The sequence below is a fragment of the Takifugu flavidus genome, chromosome 20 (assembly GCF_003711565.1).
Source record: "Takifugu flavidus isolate HTHZ2018 chromosome 20, ASM371156v2, whole genome shotgun sequence".
Lineage (NCBI taxonomy): Eukaryota > Metazoa > Chordata > Actinopteri > Tetraodontiformes > Tetraodontidae > Takifugu > Takifugu flavidus.
This window is the reverse complement of record NC_079539.1, coordinates 1,977,942-2,001,608: the sequence shown is the minus strand read 5'-3', so window position 1 is coordinate 2,001,608 and position 23,667 is coordinate 1,977,942. Positions and strand designations below refer to the sequence as shown.

Here is a 23,667-nt window from a genome sequence, read left to right as displayed (position 1 = left end):
CAGCAGACATTTTTAATATGTCCCGCTGTTCCATTTACGCGGCATTTTTGCATTGAAATAGCAACAGAAATATATATAACATATTGTATGGTGGGGTAATAAATAATAAGGACTCGGTGATAAGATTCTGCTGCTGCTGGGTAAACTGACATATATGCATTTAATATTTCATGAACCGTCCACTGCTGCACTTTATTAGGGGGGTTGGGGAGAAGATGCCGTATGTAAGGAGGAAGACTCATGCATCATTATGGAGGCAGCGTCTGCCTGCAGCACACAGGTGCACAGACAGGTGAGCAACCTCGCCACCACCTGCACGCGCTCTCATACCGGCTGGAGGTCCACAATCCCAGCGCCAGCGGTGCCACAGCGGAAAAACTGATTGGAGGGATGTTTGTAAGGTTAAACACCTCAAGCCCTTAAAAGTGCAGCATTTTATTGAACAAGAAAGTGCGGTTTGTTTTCTTAGAACAAAAATCTTTGCAGGTTGCTCACATGAGAGACACCATAGCTGCATACATTTATTATACAGCACCGGGCTAATCCTGATTCAGAAAATACTCCAAGCACTAATCCTAATCCGGGACAACAAGGTCCAATGGCGTTGGCGTTACGGTCCACAAAGGCACCGACGCTAAATATGAATAATGGTTTTTTAAAAAGAGGAGCCAGACGTATGAAAGGTTCTGGGTTCAGCTCCAGCGGTTCTGGGCTGCACATTAGCTTGATTGCAGATCTTAAATCACACCTTTGTGTGATTGTGTAAGTATGTAGCGTGTCCTGTAATGTTCTGATACCCCCCGCCCCCCCACCTGAGTGACCCTGATTAGGTGTAAGTGGTGGTTAGGAGAAATGGCCTCAGCACTTGAATATTCATGAAACATCCAGTTGAGGAACAATGCAAGAGTGGCAGCGGAAACTTTGGAAGTGAAAATGAAGAAAAAAACCTCCAGATGTTTGAACCGAGTTGAGTGAATGAAGCTGGGGGGGGGTGGTGGTGGTGGTGGTGGTGGTGGTGGTGGGGGGGGACCAGTGCACCAGTGCAAATTCAGCGTGCAGAATCAACCGAGCTGCTGGTGCCAGTTAAAGAGGAGCTCTGCAAAGAAAGTGGGGCAGGTCTAATTGTAGGCTGGGAACAAACATGCATGTTGACATATCTGTGAAGAGAACGCCCCCCCCCCCCCCACAAAAAAAGAGGAGTGATGTGGAGTGAAAGAATGAGGGTATGTCCAGATTAACAGTGGTGTTCTGAAGCAGAGGTTCCTACAGCTGTCCTGACCAGGAAAACAGTCCCGCAGCTGCTTTTAGCTGTGAAATGTCATCTGTGGAGGACGATGGTGTGACGACCCTCCTGACGGGCTCGTACCCGTAACATCCCATAATTCCCTGATTTACTGTCTGGGCCATGTTGGAAAAAAAGCATGCGTCCACTCTGCAGAATTTCACCGTGGATTGTGACCTGCAGGCATCCCAGATGTTGTTCTCCAGTTCAGCTCTGACTGTGAGGGCTCCTACAGCCACGAGAGTATTCGGATACATTTTTAAAGAAATATTTCTATACCGAGAAATTGACAAAAACGGGTCGGTGGAAGGGTTATTAGAGGAAGTTCCTCGTGAAGTGAAATCCAGTGTGAGACGGTTTTAGCTGTTGTTGCGTGAAAGATTAAACTTTGGTCTAATGGTCTTTGGAAAAAGAGGATGAAAGAGAAGAACAAGCACAAAAGGTACCAGAATTAACTGGAAACACCCAGAAAGGAACATGAAGAACAACAAATCAAAGTTCAGGCCAAGGCACTTCAGAGTGTGTGTGTGTGTGTGTGTGTGTGTGTGTGTGTGTGTGTGTGTGTGTGTGTGTGTGTGTGTGTGTGTGTGTGTGAATTGCTATTAATACTGTATATTCCTCCACTTCAGAGACAGTTTTGCTGATGCTCACTATTAAAAAGTCACAAAAAAAGAAAAAACCTCCTAATATCACACACACACACACACACACACACACACACACACACACACACACACACACCACACACACACACACACACAGTGTGTAGTCTACATACACTTGTGTCAGTAGAACACACACTGTCTCCCTGGTGGACAGATTATATCCTCTGCCCTTCTTGTGGCCTTCTCAGATACCTTGTTTCCTCCTTCCTCGACTCCTTCCCTCATCTCCTCTCTTCCTGCTCTGAAAACGGGATCTTGCCTTGTAACGCGTTTGTGTTTGGCTCTTTTGTGCAGCCAAGGACGCGTTTTCATCTCCGGACCGACAGCTGAATGAAAGGAGATCGTCTCCATGTTCATAATGGATGACAACTTGATAGCTTTTAAGATAGATGAAGATGAGGGTTGTGGGAGAGAACAGCCATTTATTTGGTGTGCAGAGAGGATTACAAATGCAATCATCAGTGCTGAAGTGATTGTGTCTGATTTATAGTCATGGAACTACTCAAATACAGGACACAAACAACATGCTAATGATGGTTTCTTCCTCTGTTTTCAGCCCTGTTCATTTGCATTTCCCGCCTTTTACCATTACCATGAAAATGGGGATGAAGTCCAAACCTTCATTTATTATTGGCTCATCAAAATACACATTTTACTTCCAATTGGAGATTATTTTATTTGTAGCCTGAATTTCAGTGGCTCTTTCTTTGCTTTTCTTGCCATCACCCCTCAGCTTATATTTAGAATAGTCCCAGCCGCTGATGGAATCAATAAAAACTGATTCTGGGTTAGAAAACAAATTTTGATCTCATTCATGCTTTGAAACAAAAATCTGAGCATAAATTAAAACTAGCATGGGTGTAAATCTACATCTTTGCCTTATCTAGAATGCAGGTATCTACTTAATGCCAAATCTGTCCAATCCTGCGGCGCTACAGCTTTTCTTGAGGTTTAGTTGCTAAATAAACCAGAACAGAACAAAATGGAGGAGTTCTGACAGCGAAGGCTGCCAAATATGCCGGTGACAGATTCCCAAAACCAGGAGAAGAGAATTGTGTGAGTTGATGTATGAAAATGAAGCTCCCGTCTCCCCTTTAGCATGTTTTAAAATGATCACCACACGGGTCACAAGGAACTGTTCCACCAGATGTGGCATCAGCTTTCATGACTGTTTGACCTCGTCGTTGTGAGACTGTGGTTGGCAGAAACAAGAAAGATCAAAAAAATAGACAGAGACAGAAAGAGAGAGACAAAAGAAAGAGACAGAGACAAAAGAAAGAGAGAGACAGGTGAACAGCTCTAAATATTTTACATCTAGCAAGCGATGCAGTCAGTGTGACCAATAAATGGAATGTTTATTTCAGTATTACTAATAGGGATTCAAACTTAAAATGGACTTGCAAAGATAAGGACCTTGTTGCCATGGTACCGAAATGTGGAATTTTCAATAATCTCTTATTTGCAGTGTTAACAGGTCGGGGATGGTGACAATTTCCTTTTGCTACATTCAGTTTAAGCTTGTCTGGCTCAGGAGCTTTGTCCTCCCTCCCAGAGGATCCAGTCGGGGGTGGTGGGGTTGTTAATGGGGTGAGGCTAGTTTGGTTGTGGGAGCTGGACCCGTATGGCAGCTTCAACACACACTTCTGCTCCAGCTTCTGTATGATTTCACCCAAAAAGAGTCATCTGAAAGTATGAAGAGTGGTCACACTAGGTCTCTTTGTAGGTCTTCTTATTTTCTGAAGGTCAGGAGGACGTCAATCAGTCACACTGATCTCAGTCTTGCAATTAGTAGGAGGAGGAAGTAATAACAATAAGAATTATAACACATTTAATTTATTAGCGCCTTTCTAGACACTCAAGGACACTTTCAAAGGACAGAATACAGCAATACAAGATAGAAGATAAAAGACAGTGCAAAGTGAGACAGTGTAATTGGAGAGAGTAAGCTGTTCTGAAGACGAGGGTTTTGAGACGGGATCTGAACGGGGTGGGGGGGTGCTCCTGAGTTTGGGAGCAGAGGGACTGAAAGCTGGGCTCCCGTGGTGCTGAGGCAGACGAGGGAAAAAGTGAGATGGATGGAGGAAGAGGATCTGAGTGAGGGGCGGTGATGTGCAGAAGATCTGAAAGATAGGGGCTAAGATTGCATTCAGTAAGATTTGGAATTCTATTCTAAATTTGACCGGGATCCAGTAAAGCTGCTGGAGGATGGAGTGAAGGGCAGGCTGAGGAGCTAGCGCTTAGCAACCATGAATGAGATGGATCTGGTACCAACTGGAAGGAATTTAGTTTCACAGTTTAGTTGTAGGAAGTTTGAAGCGAACCTGAATTTCATCGCAGATAAAGAGTTGGTGAAGAAAGAAGGTGGGAGTGGCGTGTGGTTGGCTGGAAATGTAGAGCAGAGTGTCATCCGCTGAGCTGGTGAGGAAAAGATGGGGCCCCAGAACAGAGCCCTGGGGCACACCAGCAGTGACAGGTGAAGGCTGGGATGTGAGGGGGGTGGAGTTGGATGAACTCAGTGTGGTTTGAGAGACAAGAAACTAGTCTTAGTGGGGGGGGGGGGGGGGGGGGGGGGGTGGTGAGTAATGGAAGATATTCTGTTGTGGAGGATGGAGTGAGAATTAATGTCAGAGAGGGTCATTCATCATTTTTATGAGAGCAGGTTCTGAGCTATGGTGGCACTGGAAACCAGACTGGAACCCTTCACTGAGGCCGATGGGAGTGAAGTTGGCTAGAAACTATTTGTCCAAGTATTTTAAAAATGAAAGGTTAGCTGGAGGTGGGGCGCAGGTTTTTTATTTGGATCTGAACCAGGTTTTTTTTTTTTTTCCAATATTGGGGTGACAGGTGCTGGTTTGAAGAGTAAACAATTCCAGTGGTGAGTGAGGACTGGATGGTGGTAGATGAAGGGCAGCAGGTGTCAGCTAGTTGGATTTGGTTTGAGGAATTAAGTTTAGGTCATTTAAAATGTGGGTTTTATATACGCATATATAGGCAGACCACCGGAGCCAGAGAGTTCAGAATGAAGTTTAAACCAGTTTAAACCACTCTAACAATGATGGTGGGAGTGTTCAGTCAGTTTACGCTCCAGCAAGCATGTCTTCAAAAATGGACTTGTCAAAAATGAGTGGATCACTTGTTCACACAACAAAACAACCACAACAACAATAAAACAGCCCTGTGTAAATTTAGTAGATGACAGCGGAGTTGTGATGGTTCCTATTGTTCTAAACTGGCAGTAATCAGCATTCTTAACATCTTTCATTGCAGCTGTTTTGTCAGGTAAGGAACACACACACACACACACACACACACACACACACACACACACACACACACACACACACACACATCCACTTCCTAAACCATAAACACTCCGTCACGCCTTCTCCTCCAATCAATTTGAGCCACTCTCGTCTGAAACGCACTTTAATGTTGCGGCGTTCTTTCTCCCGCCGCTGCTATTTAACACACTTCTATATTATCCTCTTATCTTCTCCGTTTTCTCTTTATCTGCAGCGGCTCTGTAACTGCGGATCTTCTCATCACGCCTTCAGATCCTGCCTGACAGGTGATTTCGAGAGACGTGGACAGAAAGCAAACGGCTTTAATGAACACCGACTTCCCGACCCCAACGCGACGGCCACGCCTGCCTGGAGGGCCGCCGTGTTTCCAGCGACGGGTCCAGGTTGGACACTGGCAATAATTGAAATGTTACACACCACCTGCATCGCTGCCTTCGCAGCCTGTGTCCGCGTGCAGGCGGGGACGATAAGAAAAAGAGCGGGGGGGGTGGGAGTCGCTTTTGAAGTTGCATGGGTTTGCTGCTTTGACCGTGTTTGTACTCGTGTTTGCGTTAATCTCGGGGAGCAGAACCCAATTTACGGAGCTGCGAGTCTATTTCACAGCTGTTTGACCACACACGCACACACCCAGAGAAAGTGTAAATGACGATGTATTGCCGGGGGCGTCTGACATTTAAACACTCCTCAGAATTGTGTCTGAGGCGAACGTGGACTCCCCGTGTTGTGGTCGGCTTTAATGTGGAATGATTAACCCACGAATGGCTGATAATGACCCCAGTGTGTGCGGTCCCACCCTTGTTTATGTCATATTTATGTGCACAACATCATCCCATCTCTAAACGTTAAAGTGGATTTTCTTTATGCTTCTACCATGCAGCCAGTGGAGTGAAAGAGAGGACATCTGAGTGAGTCTAGCTCGCTCGCTCGCTCTCTCTCCACACACACACATTCACTCCTGCATCCACAAACGCCACAGCAGCAGCGTGATGTCTATTTGTATTCCCTCCAAATTTCACATCCCAAAACGCATCCCAGAGATCACTCACTCACTCGCTGCTGCAGCCTTGATAAGTGTGTGTCAGGCCGCTCCAAAACAAACACACACACACGCACACACGCGCGCGCACACACTGCAGCATTACCTGAGATAATGGAGGCATGGCGGAATTCCTCTGAGAAATGGATTGGCTCGTAGGGAGACGTCTCGTAAAACTCTTCTCCTGAAAAACAACAGGAATGTGTTTAGCGTGGCGTTGGCTGACACGCAGCAGCTTTTGTGTGCATGCAGAAACACAACAAAAACAGAACAGAAACAGAACCCAGGAACACCTGCGACGGCAGGTTTTCCGGCGCCGTTGGGCAAAAACTGATGCAGGATGAAGCAGAACTCACGGAGATGCTGGAATCTTAATGAAAAAGGGTTAAGGAGGTCCAACGTTACAGAAAGGCTGGGGTAACCCATAATAACAGTGCAGCTTGTTGTAACAAAGATTGATAAAGAGTCACTGAACACAATCCTCTGAGGAGCTTGTAAATGATTAAAAGACCAAGTCAGCCCTCCCCCAGCCCTCCCAATTATCACAGCAGGAGGCTAAAAGAACTGATAAAGCATCTCCAGGAGGGACTGAAACCACCAACCTTTCGTGCATTTAATATATCGTGATTTTAAACCAGAAACTGTGAAGGCACCACGTCACGTTCAATTAATCACGTGCCCGTCTGGTGTGAACAGTCTTCTTAAAACAGATACCCCTTGATACCCCTTCTCCTGCCCCCACCCCCCCCCCCCAGATGACACCACTATTTTTAAAGGAGAAACCTGATAGCAATATTGAACAGATACATTGTTATTTCCACATCAGACGATTTTAGATCCATTGATATGATCGCAAGCGTTTGATCCACTTCCAAAATGACGCCCCCCCAGGAGTCGTGCGTGCTATCGAGTCTTACCTGGGTTTTCAAAGATGCAATAACAGCTCCATGTTACTTGTTTTAGACACAAGAACCGTGTTTCTTCTCAATCCTGACAGGCATCAGGACTGAGTGTGATGAGCTAAAGCAGATCTGTCTCCCCATTAGGGATCATCCGCTCACGTCATCTGGTGACAATGTGTGGTGACAGCTGTTAAAAAGATGAAGAAAGGCGACAGTGGTGATGATAGCGAGGCCGTCGTTTAGGAAGGTTCCCACCGCCGCCGTGGTAAAGAAAGAAGTCCCGTGATCGAACCATCGAGATCGAAAACTGGGGTGCAAATTGTAAAAGAATAATCATTTCTGGGGAAAGATGTGGATTTTGTAAAGTTGGCAAGGAATAACTGTGTTTGATGGCAAAATAGATGATATGTTATAATCGTTTTATTAATCATTTCAATGTTTTCTGCCTGGTCCTGAACTCATCGTGTTTCCTGGGAGCAGAATCAGCGTGACAGACTCTTCAACACACACCACAGGAGTGGGAATCGAACCGGCACCTCTCCAACACCTGAGCCACATTTCTACTAAATCCCCCTTCAAAACAAGGCAGCTCGATAGAGAGAAATTCAATGAATTGGTAATTTTAGGAAATGAAAGCATGTGGTTTTTCTTATAGATTGTTTTAATATGAAACCAACACACACACACACACACACGCACACAGGTCAGGTCCTGTTCTACTGGAGCCGCATTACCAATGGAGCACAGTCACCTCTCTGCTTTCCTGCACGCGAGAAAATCAACCTTCTGAAAGACCGACATTCCGGCGACGGCAGGTATCCAGTAAACACTTTCAGGATTAAACATTCAATCAAATGTTTGAAGCTTTTATTGCAACCGGCCCATCATTGCAGAGTGTAATAAGGTAAACTCTGGCTAAATTAGCAGTCCCATGATTCAGAGGGAGATTAAAGCTCTGCTAGCTATGATGCATCGCACTGTGTGCGTCTGTCGGCAGCGTTCCCACAGAAGCAGTTACATCTGTAGCTGTGTGCGGGTGTCTCTATAATGAAGGCATAAAGACAGAGCATGTGAGCGTGTGTGTGAGTGTGTGCGTGTTCTGGGGAGAGCAGTCATCAGGCAATCATACTTGCACCACACAGCAGCAGCATAGTTAGTTTTCCTGCCTGGTGAAATTAAAGGCACATTATCATCGTAGCTATTGTGACGCCATTATGATTTATACTATTATTTCCTGGGTGCTTATTTCCTGTTTTGATCTAAATACTAAAGGGATTTGGGGTTTTAACAGTCGAGAGGACGGAAAGAATGGGAAAAGTCCGTGGCCAGAGACTGGAGGGCCTTTGCATGCGCGTGCTTGATCCCCGAGTCACGGACGATGAAGTTTATGTGGAGCGCAAAGCTCATTTAATTCACACAGAGCGGCGCGTAAGCGCAGCAGTCCGGACACGTTCCCGCAGCTCCGCAAATGCCAAGCGTGGCGCTGACGCACGAGCTTAGCTTCACCTCAACAACAGTCGGTCAACAGCTTGTTTTCCCTTTATTCCTGAGAGGAAATGGCCCGAGGATTACGGCAGATTGGCTCCAACGGGCAGCAGTTTCCCTTGATCCTCCAGGTAAACACCCGGCGGCGAGTGTGAGGCCGCTCTCACAGGCAGATACGCCTTTCATAAAGGTCCCCGCACCAACAACCGCTGTCTGCTCGGTAGTTTTGGGGTCGAGTTAAGATGCTCGCATTTTCAACATTAATCCAGTATTGAGCAGTGATCGCCCCCCCCCCCCCTCGCCGCTCCACTGGCGCCGCTCAGGCCTGCAGTCACACGGGTGACGTCATCCCGTCCCAAAGTTGCAGCTGATTGTCTCATTAATTATTCTCTTGAAATGAGTCAAACAAATCTGGAGCAACAAACAAACAGTCCAGAAATGAAGAGTGAGCAGGAAGGAAGTGTCGCTGACAGGAAATGATGCGCATGGCTGCGCAGGCACCCGCTTCTATTTTGGGAATACTGGAAAGTGTCCGCAGGTCCCGTTGGGAAGCCGGAGTTGGGAAGGTGACGTACTCTCGCTGCAGTTCCTGGCAGCTTCTAGAAGGTAGATCCTTTAGATCTGGCGCCTCTACCTTTTATTCCAGCTGTCACTGAGGCTCCGTCACACATCCCAGCCATGCTGGTGGGAAGCTGCTCTTCTGAAGGACGCTTTTCCCAACGCTCAGCACAACTTCAGTGAAGGGAACCAGCTGCTCTCTCAACATTTCACTTTGGACCACTTGAACCCTGTGGTTTTGTTGAAGATGTCAGACAGGAAGTGAGCTTCCTTAAGGACCTTTATTGATCTCCTTTACACAAACATGGTAAGATTGCAAAGGCAAGAACACAAGGTAAGATCTGGACGGAACCGTACGGAGCCACAGGGTGACGGAACCGTACGGGGCGATAATGGGATCTAGCTGGGCTGATGTTGCTGGATGTGGCCAAATGTTGAGTGAATTCAGTAGATCGAAGGTTGAAATGGGCGTGTAAACAAACCCAGGCCTCTGCAGCCGCCGTGTACCGCTCCTCCTTTACATCCTTTATTTTTAAACTAAATGTAAAGTCCTTCATTAACCTGGAGGTGCCTGCTGTCGTTCCAGTGCCGACAGGAAGCAGAGAAATCTGTGGAAACACTGTTCAAAACAGAGGGAATAAAAAAAACGATTGTTTCTTTGTGAAGGGAAGCGTTTAATAAATGGGACCAGGGCATAAAATGGTGAATAAGGAGGTGGGGGGTGTTCTAACATGAAAGTATAGGTCGTCGCGTCAAGGCGTGTTTGGGTCACTAAGTGTAGAATCACGTTCTTGCTGAATTCCCAGCGCCGGATGCATCTTCTTTAATTATTTTCCAACCCTCTCATGGCCGTTATGTCCCGTCACAACGGGTTTCTCACCTGACTGAGTGCTGCAACAGTCTAAAGCTTTAAAAATAACTCCATCCCTGAACCTATGGAAGCGCAGCGATGTCCTCATCTACAGCGGGACGCAGATCTGCCCCCTCCACTTGTAGAAAACAAGAGAAATTAATACATTTATTCATTTTGTACGCGACCTCGTTCATTTACGGGTCTTTTCTTTTTTGTAGACTTGCTGCGTGTTTCGAGGCCACTGAGGCTAAATAAATCATTACTTCTGTCGAGTGTGAGAGTAATGAGGAATGTGTTGGGGGTTTGGTGGGGGGGGACTTATTTGTTTTCTTTATCCCTAATGAGAGCAGTCACATGCAGCCAAAGAAGAAACTGAGAATAATTTCTGCACTAATCACTGTAATTAGGGTGTGTAGGTTGCACATGGGGGGAGGGGGGGCTCGTCTCATATCGTACCCGCCCATCTTTTCAAATGAAAGTGGAAATAAATAAAAAAAACAAGAAATTTAGTCCTGATTGTAAAACATGATTGTTAATTGTTTACCCTCTGAAGCAAAGCCAAGATATTCTTTCTCGACTCCCCCCCCCCCCCCCCCCCATCAGTCAACCAAACCGCCTTAAGTGCTTCTAAACCCCCGTTTATGTGGAAACAGAGGCGGGGGTGGGGTGGGCGGGGGAAGACTCTTCTTCAGCAACTCAGTGTGTCCATCATTCATCCATTTTCCAAACACTTCTGGTTTTAAGTGTCATATAAATCAAGTTAAAGTGGATTGAATCCTCCAGTAATTCGCTCCTTAACTCTATAAAATACCATCAATCAATCTTAATTTTACAGCGAGCACGATGTGGCCAGGTCACGACCCGGAAGCTTAACGACATCATAATCAATTTAAATCATTTATTTTATGGAAAAAGAGGGAGGGAAGACATCTCTCAGGGCTCCAGCAGCAAAATCCAGGTAAAATGCAAATTAATTGTGTTTCTCATGTGAAAAACGCCAGTACAGCCGACCCCTTTTAGGCTTGTCGGGAACTGTTTGCCCAGATGTCAGACACGACCCCTTTGACCTCCAGGAGGGGGAGCCGGTGTGAAGCTCCGAGATGGGGGCGACACCCCCTCATCACGCATGGTAATCAGGGCCACGTTCACACTTGATAACACCTGACACGGCTGTCGGAGCCGCTGGGCGCTCGCACGGGCGGCCTCTCCGCCACCCCTGTCTCCCAGGGCCGTTTCCCCCCGTCTGTCAGTCTGTCAGCAGCACCGGTCAAGTCTCCTCCTCACCGACACAAACTTTTGGATTTTTGGATGTCAGGAGGGAAGTTCGAGCTCCTTCAGAACTGAATAATCATCTTTTCTCCGACAAGTGGCCGTCAGAACTGGTCATATCAGAAAACAACGCGAGTATCTTTTGTCATTTGTGTTGCGAGGAGCCAAACAAACGTTACCTTTGGAATGGAGGCCACTGAGGGTTTAGCTCCGACCCCCCCTCCAAGCTCTTTTTATTCCGTCTTGTCCGATTTGTAGCTTTTGGTGGAAGAAACCCCGGGGAAAGTCTTAAAATACAGAAAAACTCTGACCTCGGGGTGAACAGATTCGATTTTTAAAGCTAGAAAAGTCGAAGGACGAGGTCGTTTAATACATTTAACAGTTATTTCAGTCCCACTCAAAGACAACATTCCAAATTGAAGACAAGTTAATAACCTGAGGTCAGATGCAGTTTAACATCCTGCCTGCACCTGTAAAACATCCATGTTTAATGCTCGAAAGCGTCATAATCAAGTGTTTAATGCAGAAGATGTGGCTCATTACAGTATGTTCATTATATACACATGCAAGATTAAGTATGCACTTTCGATTAGTAATGCTTTAGAAGAGGAGAAGGTGCTGTCCACCATGCGGGTGCTGTGCCGATGCTCCTCTGACTTCTAGTGTTCGTCTGTCAAGCAGCTGAGAATGAAATGAGTAAACAGTGAACAGTGGTGTCTCTGTGGAGCAACACTAATCAGCCTCCAGCTCGCTCAATCACCTGCATACTAAACACCTCGCTCATTAGCCTGCGTGCTAGGCACATCAGTCATTAGTCAAGCTTGTAAATTAGCTATTTATTTGACTGAAAGCTAAACACTGATGTCAGTGTTAACTGTAATTTAGCCAGCTGACCTCTGAGCACCTTGGTGCAGCACACTTAAAACCTGAAATAGTAGCACGCATGCTAAACTCACCGCCAATACCAAATGGCCTGAATTAGTAGCTGAAGATTTGCAGCATGCCTTATAGATTCTGCACGCTCAGCAGCTCCCTTTCAGCGTCCCCCAGGTAGCTGAGGCTCGCGGTTTTGTTTTTATTTTTGCAATAGTGCTCTTGCTGCTAAATTACACTCTGGTTCACCTACCAACCTTCCTGGAAAACAACCTGATACTGGCGAGAAGGTTGAAGTGGGACCATGTAGCCCAGGCGCTAATGCAGGGACGCAGAACGGCCGTCGGATCGGCAGGAACTTAAAATAAATTCAGAATTTAAGGGGAAAAACCTCAACACACAGGAGATCAAATGACTGGTATTCACTCGTAAGGCTAGTTAAAATATTTACAGATTTTTTCCTGCGATTTTTATAAGGATTTTTTGTTTGTACCCATGTCAATTCCAGCCCAACCATCCGCCTCCAGAGTTAGCAACGGCACCAAAACCTTAAATACCTCCTGAACACCGCGCGTCTCCAGACAAAGCTCTCCCGTCGGCGAGCCGAGCACACGGCCCTGGACCTGCAGTCAGCCACCATCAGCCACACACTTCCCTGCAAACGATTTCATGAAGACATATGTTCCGACTGCCCAAAGGGCCGCCGGCACCCTCAGTCTGTTGCTGTTAAACTGCACCGCGAAGAGGAAAATAAATGTTTCTGCTGTAAAAATGCAAGCAGAGGCTTCCTCTGGAGGGGTGCGTTTGTTTGTGCGTTGGAGCTGCAGACGTATCGGAGCTGCGGTGAGGACGCCAGCGAGCCACGCAGAGTTCCCCCTGACTGATCCTGCAGCCAAACCTCTTCTACACGACTTCCTCCAGGGAGAGTTCAGACCGATCCCTGGGCAGAATGCCCCACAGCCCTCCGCCCGCCCTCACAACCAGGATCAGTCTGGGGGGAAAAAACCAATTGCCGCACAGATTTTGTTAGATTTTCCTGAAAATGATGTTTGCATTTTCTTCATCTCTTGTGATTCGATGGTAGCAAGCGTTTGATTTTGACTTTATCTCCGGGGATTACATATCAGCGTAAAGCCTTTAGCTCAAATCAGAGCTTTTCAGGACTGTACCAAACGGATCCAAGGATTAATTATCCTTTCTTTAGTCTTTGTTTCGCACATTAAGAACAAAAAAAAAATCTCAATTTCTGTCTATTCCCTCACGATAACTTGCAAGTCATGCAGCATCTGCCCTGGAACGTCGGCTGCCAGTGGATTCATTTCACGGAGAAGTCGGCTTGTTTACTGCCAGTCCCGTTAGTCACCATTAAGCACTCTGAAGAAGCCATTTGTCTTAAATGTCCAATTCCTCTCATTTACCCCTTTCCTCCGACACCAACAAAGGCCCCCCTGTGTTTAAACAACACACACTGCTGTTGGTGTGTGGCTGCAGGTGCACGTTTGGCTTCAGACCGCTACACTTAATGTACAGCTAATTTGATCAATAATGTGGGGGGGTAATGACGCCAGCACCCACCCTGTTAGGCAGCAACAGTTGTCGGTCCCCACATCGACTAATGTCACACCTATCACTGGCTCAACATTACACATCTCTTGTAATATAATTGATCAAATCAGATGAGAAATATCATCGTGTGGTTCTTCAGATTGGCAGATTAACGCCACCATGCTCTTTCTGATTAATTCTGGATGATCAAATGCTGCTCCAGCCGATTTTAAATCTGTGACATGACGGCGAACGATCAAATGGGCTTTTGAAACAGGATGGCGGCGGTTTAACCTTGCTGAGATGCTGCGCTCTGTCCTTTAGTACACAGAGTAGATCAGATAAATGGAGGCTTTATCCTCTCTGTGTTCCCCCCACCGTGACATTTATCTGATCTTGTCTTTCTTCTGGCTCTTTTCCCCGTCTGTAGTCTCCCCTGTCCCTCTGTGGCTGCCTGCGTCACACATGGAACCCATTCCTCACCGAAATCACCGTTTGAAAAGGTCCTAAATGCATCGTCACAGTCCAATACTGACCAGCATCGCTTAACAGTGTATTCGCAATAAAATCCAGGTCTGCTGGGAGCCGTTTGTGTTTTGCAGCTGCACTTGATAGACACCTAAATGAAAAAGCCCTACGCATCACTCACCTACCTTGTTTTGTTTTAACCGCTGCTGCCGACCCGTTTGACCCCTCAGCTCCGTTTCTATGCATCAGCCACACACTAAACTAACAAACACCACCATTTGTTTCCATAGGATGCCATTATGTTTAAAAATAGAAAGGTAGAGTTTAACATCCACTTCCCTAGGGACGAGGAACCACTGTGTCCGACACTGCCCCCTAGAGTCTCCGGTGGTATTGCAGCATTAGTGCTTCTACAGGGGCAGAAATGCACCACATATTCCACATCACGGATGGAAGGGATGAGAGTTTTTTTAATCACACTACAAGTGCAAAGTGGGGCAGCGAAGAAAGACACACATTTGAAGTGATCGAGATGTTGTAGACACCCTGTTTACCTAACAGTCTTCTGCTGGGGACACTGCAGAAGGGTGGAAAATTGTTCTGGCATGAGGGAGTTGACAAATCCTGACGTGGGAGCGTAATGAAAAGCTTCCGCGGCGAAGCCGAGACCTGGAACATAATCGGCTGTAACGCTGCATTCAACACGTCCACCAAACTGTTAATCGATGGAGCGATTGGCTGCAAAGGCCCGATTACAAAACCGTGTGTTGGCCCTCCCACACAGCAGCCCGACATGTGCTTTCAGTCACCATAACGCTGCACGTTTACATTTTTAGCCACATGTACGCTGACGGAAACACGTGTTGGGACGTAACTGCTGATATTTGCGCCGTTTGTTTTATTTCTCTTGACATAAAACATGTTTTCCAATGGCTCTGCCATCTTTCCACAACAGCCAAGTGCACGGCGGACGCACGCAGAGCACATAAAAGAGGAAGTTAATGAGATTGGCTTCTTTAACATGAGTAATTCCTCCGCAGGTCCTCATGATGAGCGGCGCCGTGTTCAAAGAAGGGACAACAAAAAGACGGAAAGTGGGGGAAAAAAATAAAACCATTGTGACGCCGACTTCGTAGCCAACTCCCCCCACCCACCCAAACCAATTTTCCGTCTCCCAGTTCATTAGTCATCTCAACGGCCCTCTGAGGACGGGCTGGGTAATAACGCTTTCGGTAGGAAGTGTGCGGCGTGAACGCTGGGAGCTGCTGTCAGTCCTGACAGCCCAAATCAATCTTCTGATTTCCTGGATTGAGATGCGACGTCGTACACGAAGTCCCATTTGAAAGATTTGCAATCACTCATGTGGAGACGAACGCAAACAACTCTGACACAAAGGAGAGGCGTAAATCCACCGGCATTACGTCCCGTCGCTATCCGTGTTAATCATATCTCAGAGATAATTCTAACCCCGCAGCTCAGGTGGGATTAATGCCGACATGGCTTAAAAAATGTGAACCTATGAGAGGAACCAGCAGGAGATGCTCCAGGGAGACCCAACAGGGCCGACCTCAGACATCAGACCTGTGGCCCCACATCTCGCTGCTCAGCCAACAAAGGGATTCAATAAACCCAACGAGGAGGGACCATCGCCCGCTTATTGGTCCGTTAGTCTCCACCGTGGAAGCAACACGGTGGCCGGATGGGCGGCGCTGATCTGACCGGCTTCAGCAGGTAAAATATCACAAGCAACATTGTGGAATTAAATCAATCCTGCAGGTGAGCTGGAACTCCCATCCGCCCCTCCTGTGGACGTCCTGTGAAATGTCAGCAGATGGATAAAGGTTGAGGGTGTTTATGCTTCAGACCCAGCGGACTCATAATTAGGAATAAATATGCGTTGGGGTGACGTAGAGCCCACCGAAGCCTTGAGCCAGGAATCCTTCCACTCCAAAGTAAAGAGAGAGAATTCTTAAATGCATGTTTGCGCAGTGATCCTATAAGCTTCAGTACAATCCCATCTCTTCTTGTCTTCCTAAAATCCAATTTCTGCTCACAGTAGTTTTCACTGCATAAAGCTCCTCGGAGCTGGACGGAATAAGCAGCATCGTTCCTTCTGAACGGAGCGCCTTGTAAAGATCTGAGGAAGATTTGAGGAAAATGTTTGTTTTCCTCCTCCTTCTAAATCCAAATTAAGTCTTTAATACTGCAGACAAAAGTCTTAATGCTATATATGATGAAGCATTTCAAGTTTTGGTAACTGGTTTGACTGGGAATTAAGCATCTGAACCCATCGAGCTCCAAGTCCAAACTGACTCAAGGCTGAAACCAGCAGCAACTAATTTCCTGTATCTTCCATGAATTCAGCCTTCACTTGCATCAGTGCGTCTGTAATTGATCTCCTTGTTAAACATACATAGAGTAGCTCCTTCATTATGTCCAACTCAACATCAGCAACTTTGTGGATCAATAAAATGTTCCGTGAGGTTGTTTACATGTTCCTTTGCCTTAACATGCATGTTCTCAGTGATCTGATCACACCAGTATGACCCACAACATCCAATTGCAGGTGCTAGCAAAGCTACAGTGCATCAAATCTTCCTATTAATATGGAAAGTCAACATATCCTCATCTATACATACCAAAGGCACCGTAGCCTCCATCACTGTGTGGACAAGATGCTTTCCAACAACTTCTTTACCTCAAAGGAGGGCAGAGAGTCAAAGGCCTTCAGTCCAAAATCAGCACAAATTCATACTTGCACAAAAAAACCAAAAGGAGCCCGAGATACTCGGATCAAAATACTGAACACGTTTATGTATTCGAGCATAAGAGCTGTGATTATGTGGGAAAAACAGTCCATATGAGGTGGAAAATATCTCCAGTAATAGCGCTATTACGTAACAAGGGTTACCACAGAGGAGGGTTTGTTCTTTAAGAGAACAAAATGAGTCACTGAACATTTTTTTTCCCCAAGAATGATGCTGGTAAATTGAACTATTTGCATTTTTTTAATGTGTTCTTCTAAATTTTGCTGCAGTCCCGTCCTGCTGAAACTTCATCTGCTCCCACGTTTGAAAAAAGAAAAGCACAACCCTGATCTCTCCTCAGATCTTTACACAGCATCAGGCTGCGTACCGAATTAACCAGAAAGAGCGTTTTCAAAAGAAAAAAAAACGTTATTAGATTCCTGCTTCGCCGTTGTAAACTCAACCAGCACGAAGCAGCCACGGTGTCAGAAAACCACCCAATGGCTTAGCGAGGTCGGGCACCTGAACACAACGCTGACACACTCCCGGTACTGAGACACACAAACAAAGAACAAATACACACACAAGTACACAAACGTACACAACAACTACTAGAATCTTCATTACTACTAGCATGTGGGGACGTTTTGTCTGGGCTCCTCAACTTCAAAAGACTGGTTGAGGGTTAATAACCTGTTTTGGTTGAGGTTAGAACTGGGTTTAAGGGTTGAGGTCAGGGGATATGTGAGGATGTGTGTGTGTGTGTGTGTGTGTCTGTGTGTAGAATGGGGGTGGTTCTGTGTGTGGCCTTTGCAAGTGCTCCACTAGTGACATCCTTAGTGGAATGGAGAACAAAGAAGAAGACTCTTAATGAGCTCTGCCACTGCAGAGACCCAAACTAGGCCAGCCAACAGGCCGTGTGTGTGTGTGTGTGTGGTGTGTGTGTGTGTGTGTGTGTGTGTGAGATCCCCACTGCTGGCACATACAACTTCCAGCTGCAGGACCTTAACCAACCCGAGATATCTGCCAGGGTAGTGAAACCAAGCCCGGCTGAATCGCTGCCTGTTGCCGCTCAGCTGCGTTAAGTAGAACAGAAACAGTTGTAATTGAAAGAGCCCCCAACTTTTTAATCTGGTTCCATCTCTCTCCTTATCTGCTCTAAGCTCACTTCTCCCACATCCTCCTGAGGCATTTTGAACCCCGGTAAAATGTACCATCCAGAACCCTCTTCCTTTGCTGCATTGAATTTTCTGTTTCATCTGTCAGTACATCACATTAAGGGGAAATCAACAGGCAGCAGGAGGATTAATTAACTCTCCACGCGAGTGTGTGTTGTCGACCTACCCTCGGTGAGGCCCATGTGGATGCTCCAGTAGTTCTGCAGACACTGCAGCTCCTTCTTCATGCCTCTCTTACAGCGGCAGTCGTATAGAGGCGAGTCCTGCAGAACCTCCAGCGCTCCCTGGCACTCCTTGGAAGCCAGCATGGCGCTGCGCTCCTTGTCCCCACCAGAGAGGCACTGGCGCATGATCCGGTACCGTGAGCTGCACTGGCTGTTCTGGTTGCAGAGTTCGGAGGCCCGCACGCAGTCCAGGGGTTCCCTCCACCCGGGGGAACCCAGCTCGGAATAGCACACATCTGAAACGGGAACACAGGAAATGACGTCATTATGCCGTTAATAAAGCGTTCCGGCCATAAACGGCTGTGATGTCAGCACAGCCTTCCTCTCTCTGGATGGATCCGGGCGTTCCTTTAGACAGACTCCAGACCACTTCTGGAAAACACCTTCCAAGGTGAGTGATGTGCGTGTGTGGGGGCTGAATCTCACCCGGCTTCCTGTTTCCACTCAGGGTGACCCGTGTCAGCTGTCAAAGGACAATCACAGAAACTCGACCCATCGCAAAAACATCCCGACGCTGAAACCGCTAAGTGGCCCGGTCGGGAAAAACTCTCTAAACAACCGCGTCAAAAAGGCAAAAGAGGGTTTTATCTTTATTGAAGACGCAGGTAACGAGAGTTTACTGCAGTGAAATCACAAACGCAGCATCTGTAATGACAATTGAGGGCCAGCTAATAAAAATCCAACTTGCTTTTTGGGTAAAATCTTCTTCATTGTGTCTTATTTAAACTGCCATGCTTCTCAGACTCGGGAAGAGCAACACTGAAACGCTGGAGAGCTCGTTACCGGTCGAATTTCACATGGAGCGGATGAAAATAAAGAAGCAGGAGGACTGAGATGACAGGAGAAGCAGCCCGCGCATCAAGAAACAGGAGCTGTGATTATTACTGCGGTATAAAATGACCCACATAATGTAACTGGCCAGTTGTCGAATCCAACCCACCTCCAACGCCGACATGGATCCAGTCTAAAAGAAGCCTAATTTCGTTTGCTTAATGGTGCATTTATGCTTCACTAATGTTATTTGAGTTGGGACTCCATTACATGAACAGCGTTGCAGTTCAAGATAAAAAAAAAATGGCACCGCTCCATCTCTTCCTGTTCACCAGGATGTGGGCGCCGGTGATGTCATTTGCAAGGTCTTGGCCTGCACCCACCTCTGTCAACTCAGCTGTCAATCATACAGGGAATCTGACCTAACGTGTCTCACCTGCGCGTTGTCGTCTCATCCTCTTCCCGGTGCGTTTACCCCCACTTTTCCATCTTTACATTAAAACTGGGTTTCAGTGTTTCGGATGGTGTGGCGAGTGTCCAGGTATAAACCTGGGATTTTTTTGAGCTAAAAGAAGGAAAGAACGGAACCATTTGTAATAATAAAGCTTCAGTTTGTGATCAGGATTGCCTCAAAGCAGCACGCCAGTGAGTCCTGAACAGCCTGGAGGGTGCAGCACACTGATTTTCATTAATAATGCGAAGAGCAACATGCAGGCGGAGCAGTGAAAGATAAGAAACGTTGCTGGGCCGTGTTGTGAGTGTTTACCTGGGTGAGAAAAAGGTCAAATCTCCCTCAGCCTGCTGAGATTTGGGGGATTTTTAAGCACCACACAATATTGTGCTGCCGTTTCAAATACTTAATAAATATTTAGATTGGTTTTGAACAGGCGCCCTCGTTAAATCACCTAGGTAAACACTTTGAAACCACCTATTTCAGACGTTTGCCGCAGAAAATGCTCAGATTATTAAAATAGCTGGTTTTTACTGGGGTCATTTGAACAATCTAAGAAAATTATTCCGCTGAATAAGTGTGCCTGCAGGCAACTTCAGGCGCCTTTCAGAGTGGGACCCCTCCAGGGCTGCTTGAGGGGGGGGTTCAACACATTACTTTCATCCATCCGTCTGTCCATATTCAGTTAACCACCACTTATACCGAATCAGCGTCTGTCCCAGTGGCCGCTAGGCCAGAGGTGGGAACACACTCTGGGCGTGTCACCTGCCATCACAGCGTGTTCACGTGTGCACTCACATGCAATTTAGAGTCTCCAATCAACACTTACATCAATTCCTTTGATTAAATCTTCCTTCGATAAAGAACAAAGCACCACTATTTTTTTTCCTCTCTCAGGTTAGAATTTAGTCTGATCAACGGGCTTTACTGGAACAAATCGACTAAAACTGAATCAAGCTAACAAAACTCTACCCTGGCTCTCTAAATCCCTACTCGTTTCTCTGACGTGGATAAAGCCCCCACACGGATGGAGCCTGTGGCTCACCCGAAGCCGATTCCAGGACCAAGGACAGCGGCAGAACGCTGAAGCCTTCAAGGCTCCACAAACCTGGAGACAACCTTCAACACGGCCTCCTAGACGCCACAGATACATTTACATAAGGACTCCTCAGGTGTGATATACTCTGAGGCAACATACAATTCTGCTTACTTAGCGAGCTGATCAGTAGGTGCCTTTTTTAGGTCAGTGCCATCACCTTATAAAAGGAAAGAAGCTCCAGCCTGAGCTACAAAATGCGATTTTAGGGTCAGATTTTGTACCTAAGGGAAAGAGTGCATGCCAGGCAAGGTTCAAAACTAAAATTTAGAGGTTGGCAGTCATTATTTGAACAGCGTTGCCGTGTTTGAAGAGGAAACAGACAAGAGTCAAGAGTCGTGAATGTTTAGGAGTTGGAGAGGTCGATGGATTCAAGGACAGGGTGTGTGAGTGACAGGGAGGGTCTGTGGACCCTCACCCGCGGTGTGAACGAGTGGGGAAACTGAGCACTTACTCACCCAACACAAACACCAGAGTGATGATACTAATCAGGACCATTTCGCGTCCAGCGGTAATCCGACAAGGAATGAAAACGGAACACTCGTCCAATCCGGTCACGCGCCGTCTTTCTCTCCCCAGGTGTCTCTCACTCACTTGCCTTCTCGTTTTCCGCGCTGGAAAGCAGCAAAAATGCCACCGACATGGTGAAGTGAGCAACTGCCCCTGGAGACGGTCTTTAATTGGAGCTTTTACCCTCCCTCCTCAGTGAACTCCGCGCCGCGCACAGGGAGACGCGCACACAGATTCCTTTAAGGACCGCATGTTCCGCTGAAACGGTATCCACGGTTTATCCAGAAGAGTCGCCCCGTAATGGTCGGAACAATCACTTTTTTCTGTCGGTACCCTCACAGGTTGTCACGCATCAACCATCCAGGAGCTCCCTCTGTCGACGCACAAACTTTCCCCGCGATGGTCGTTGCGTCACCGTGAGTGTATTTCGGACCCGCAGAGGTCGTCACGCTGTGTCCTCCCCCCGCAAAGACAGTAAAATCATGAGTAGGGGCGACAACACGCCGCCTCTGTGGGTTACTGAACAACTGAAGTCCACGCCGGAGCAGCAGACTGATGCGTAATAGTACGCGCGTCACCGCGGTAATATGCTCCCTTATTCACTCCAGCTGTCTTGCGCGTCGCCTCGCGTCTCCTTCAGCAAACCCAAAGCGCGCCACCACGAACGAAGCTCCACCCCACCCGGCCCCAACACACGCACGCACTCACGTAGCATGTGTCAGCGCCATAAGACTCTCTCTCGCGCGCGCGCTCTCTCTCTCCCACACCTGCCGCTCAGCGGGTGTCCGACGAGAGCCACGCGTGTGCGCTGATTGACGCATCTGCGCCCAATTACGCAAAAGCCACAGGCGTAGAATTCAGGATATTGTCCAAACGTAACAATATCCCCCCCACCACACACACACACACACACACACACACACACACACACATGTAGTATCTGACCCGTTCTATGCAGGCTTTACGTCTGTAAGGCCTTAATGTGTTTAACAGCCAACCTAAGCACCATATTAGGACATCCTCCACATGTGTGTCCAGTGTCTTCTTCCTTTAGGTAATAGGAGCTGCTAAAAGACAACACTGGAGCCTGTGGGCCCCTGGTGGTTCTCACTAGGAGGATGTATAGCATGAAGCATCTTCACTATTCCCTTTTTTGGTCATAACTGAACACCAGACCATTGGGTTGACCATACGGTATAGCGTGAGGTCATCAGAAAAGAATGTGTTTACTGGACTCTATAAGAAGGAGGTATCGAGGTAGACACCCCGGAGTTCTTCACCATCGGGACCTCGAGACCTCCCTCGGACAAACTGCAGTGTTCGATTGATGCCTGACTGTTCTCTCCAATAAACATCTTTGATAACCAAGTCGGTGTCTGCGAACACATCAACACATCTCGGCTACCACCAGGAGAAGATTCACAACACACACACACACACACACACACACACACACACACACCACACACACACACACACACACACACACACACAATTGTTTATTTCCATCAGGAAATAAGTCATTTACAGCTTTCAGGTCACGTTGGTCGGATTTAAATTGTGTAATTGTCAATCAAATCCCCAATTCTGCTTTTTTCCCATTCTTGGCCCCCTTAAAGAACCCCCCCCCCCAAATATTTGATTTCTTTTCATATATCTCTGAAAGTTTATCTTGATTTAAAAGAATTACAGGAAAAAGAAAAGACCTTTGTTTCATTCCCCACACTCCAACGACAGCGAGTCCATGAAAAACCTTTGTAATAATACACATTTGAAACAAACACTTGATTTCAAGCGAGGGTCCTTGAATGCTCTTGATCACTAGACAAGGCAAATAGAGGTGCTCTTGCCTCAGAACAGGAAGCCTAATTCCGCCAAAGTGTGAAATCATAAAATAGAAATGGGACTTATCAAAGTAAAGGGATCCACGTTGCTAAGTTCACTGGGGGCAGCAGGACCATCAAGACACCTCACAAAACAAAACTTGAAATTTGGCTGCACAGATGTGTCCCTGCACGCCGTCGATATCTGCCAAGCCACCGCGCTGACTCACAGCCAGTCTCCTCGACGCTGCAATTAATATCGTGACTCACTCCTGATCACTTTACATGAAACTTGAACGTCACAAAGATCACCGTGAGTCACCAGCGGCGTGTATGGCGAGGGCAAGAACTGCTAACGCTCTGCATTGAAGAGTTCAATAGAAACTAATTGCCCCATTCAATAGCCTGTGAGATGTCAGCAGGTGGGCTGTAATTCAGTCATTCCCATTCAAATGAGCCGAGCGCCAAGAACTTCACAATAGCAATGGAACAGTGACTGTACACCGACTGGTCTGACTATGATGCTCACTTACCTAAATAACACGCACTCCTGCCGACGGTGCAGGTGAAAGGACGGCTGGAACAGGTCACTTTCCTCTGACATCACAGCGAGAACTGTCCAGAGGGCA

General features: G+C 47.0%; 1 protein-coding gene across 3 annotated transcripts in view; it reads right to left on the bottom strand.

The window, feature by feature from the left end:
• The window catches only part of LOC130517400 (GDNF family receptor alpha-2-like), a 56,834-nt gene that overhangs the window by 16,684 nt on the left and 16,483 nt on the right, over positions 1-23,667 (bottom strand). For 2 of the 3 annotated variants that reach the window (XM_057019244.1, XM_057019243.1), the window contains 2 exons: positions 18,330-18,623; positions 6,392-6,469 (listed from right to left, as the gene is read on the bottom strand). In XM_057019244.1, coding sequence (XP_056875224.1) covers positions 6,392-6,469; positions 18,330-18,513 — 262 coding nt within the window. In that variant the 5' untranslated portion in view covers positions 18,514-18,623. Of the gene's footprint in view, positions 1-6,391; positions 6,470-18,329; positions 18,624-21,163; positions 21,933-23,667 lie in introns of those variants that run through there. The other variant, XM_057019242.1, reaches the window with a different exon arrangement.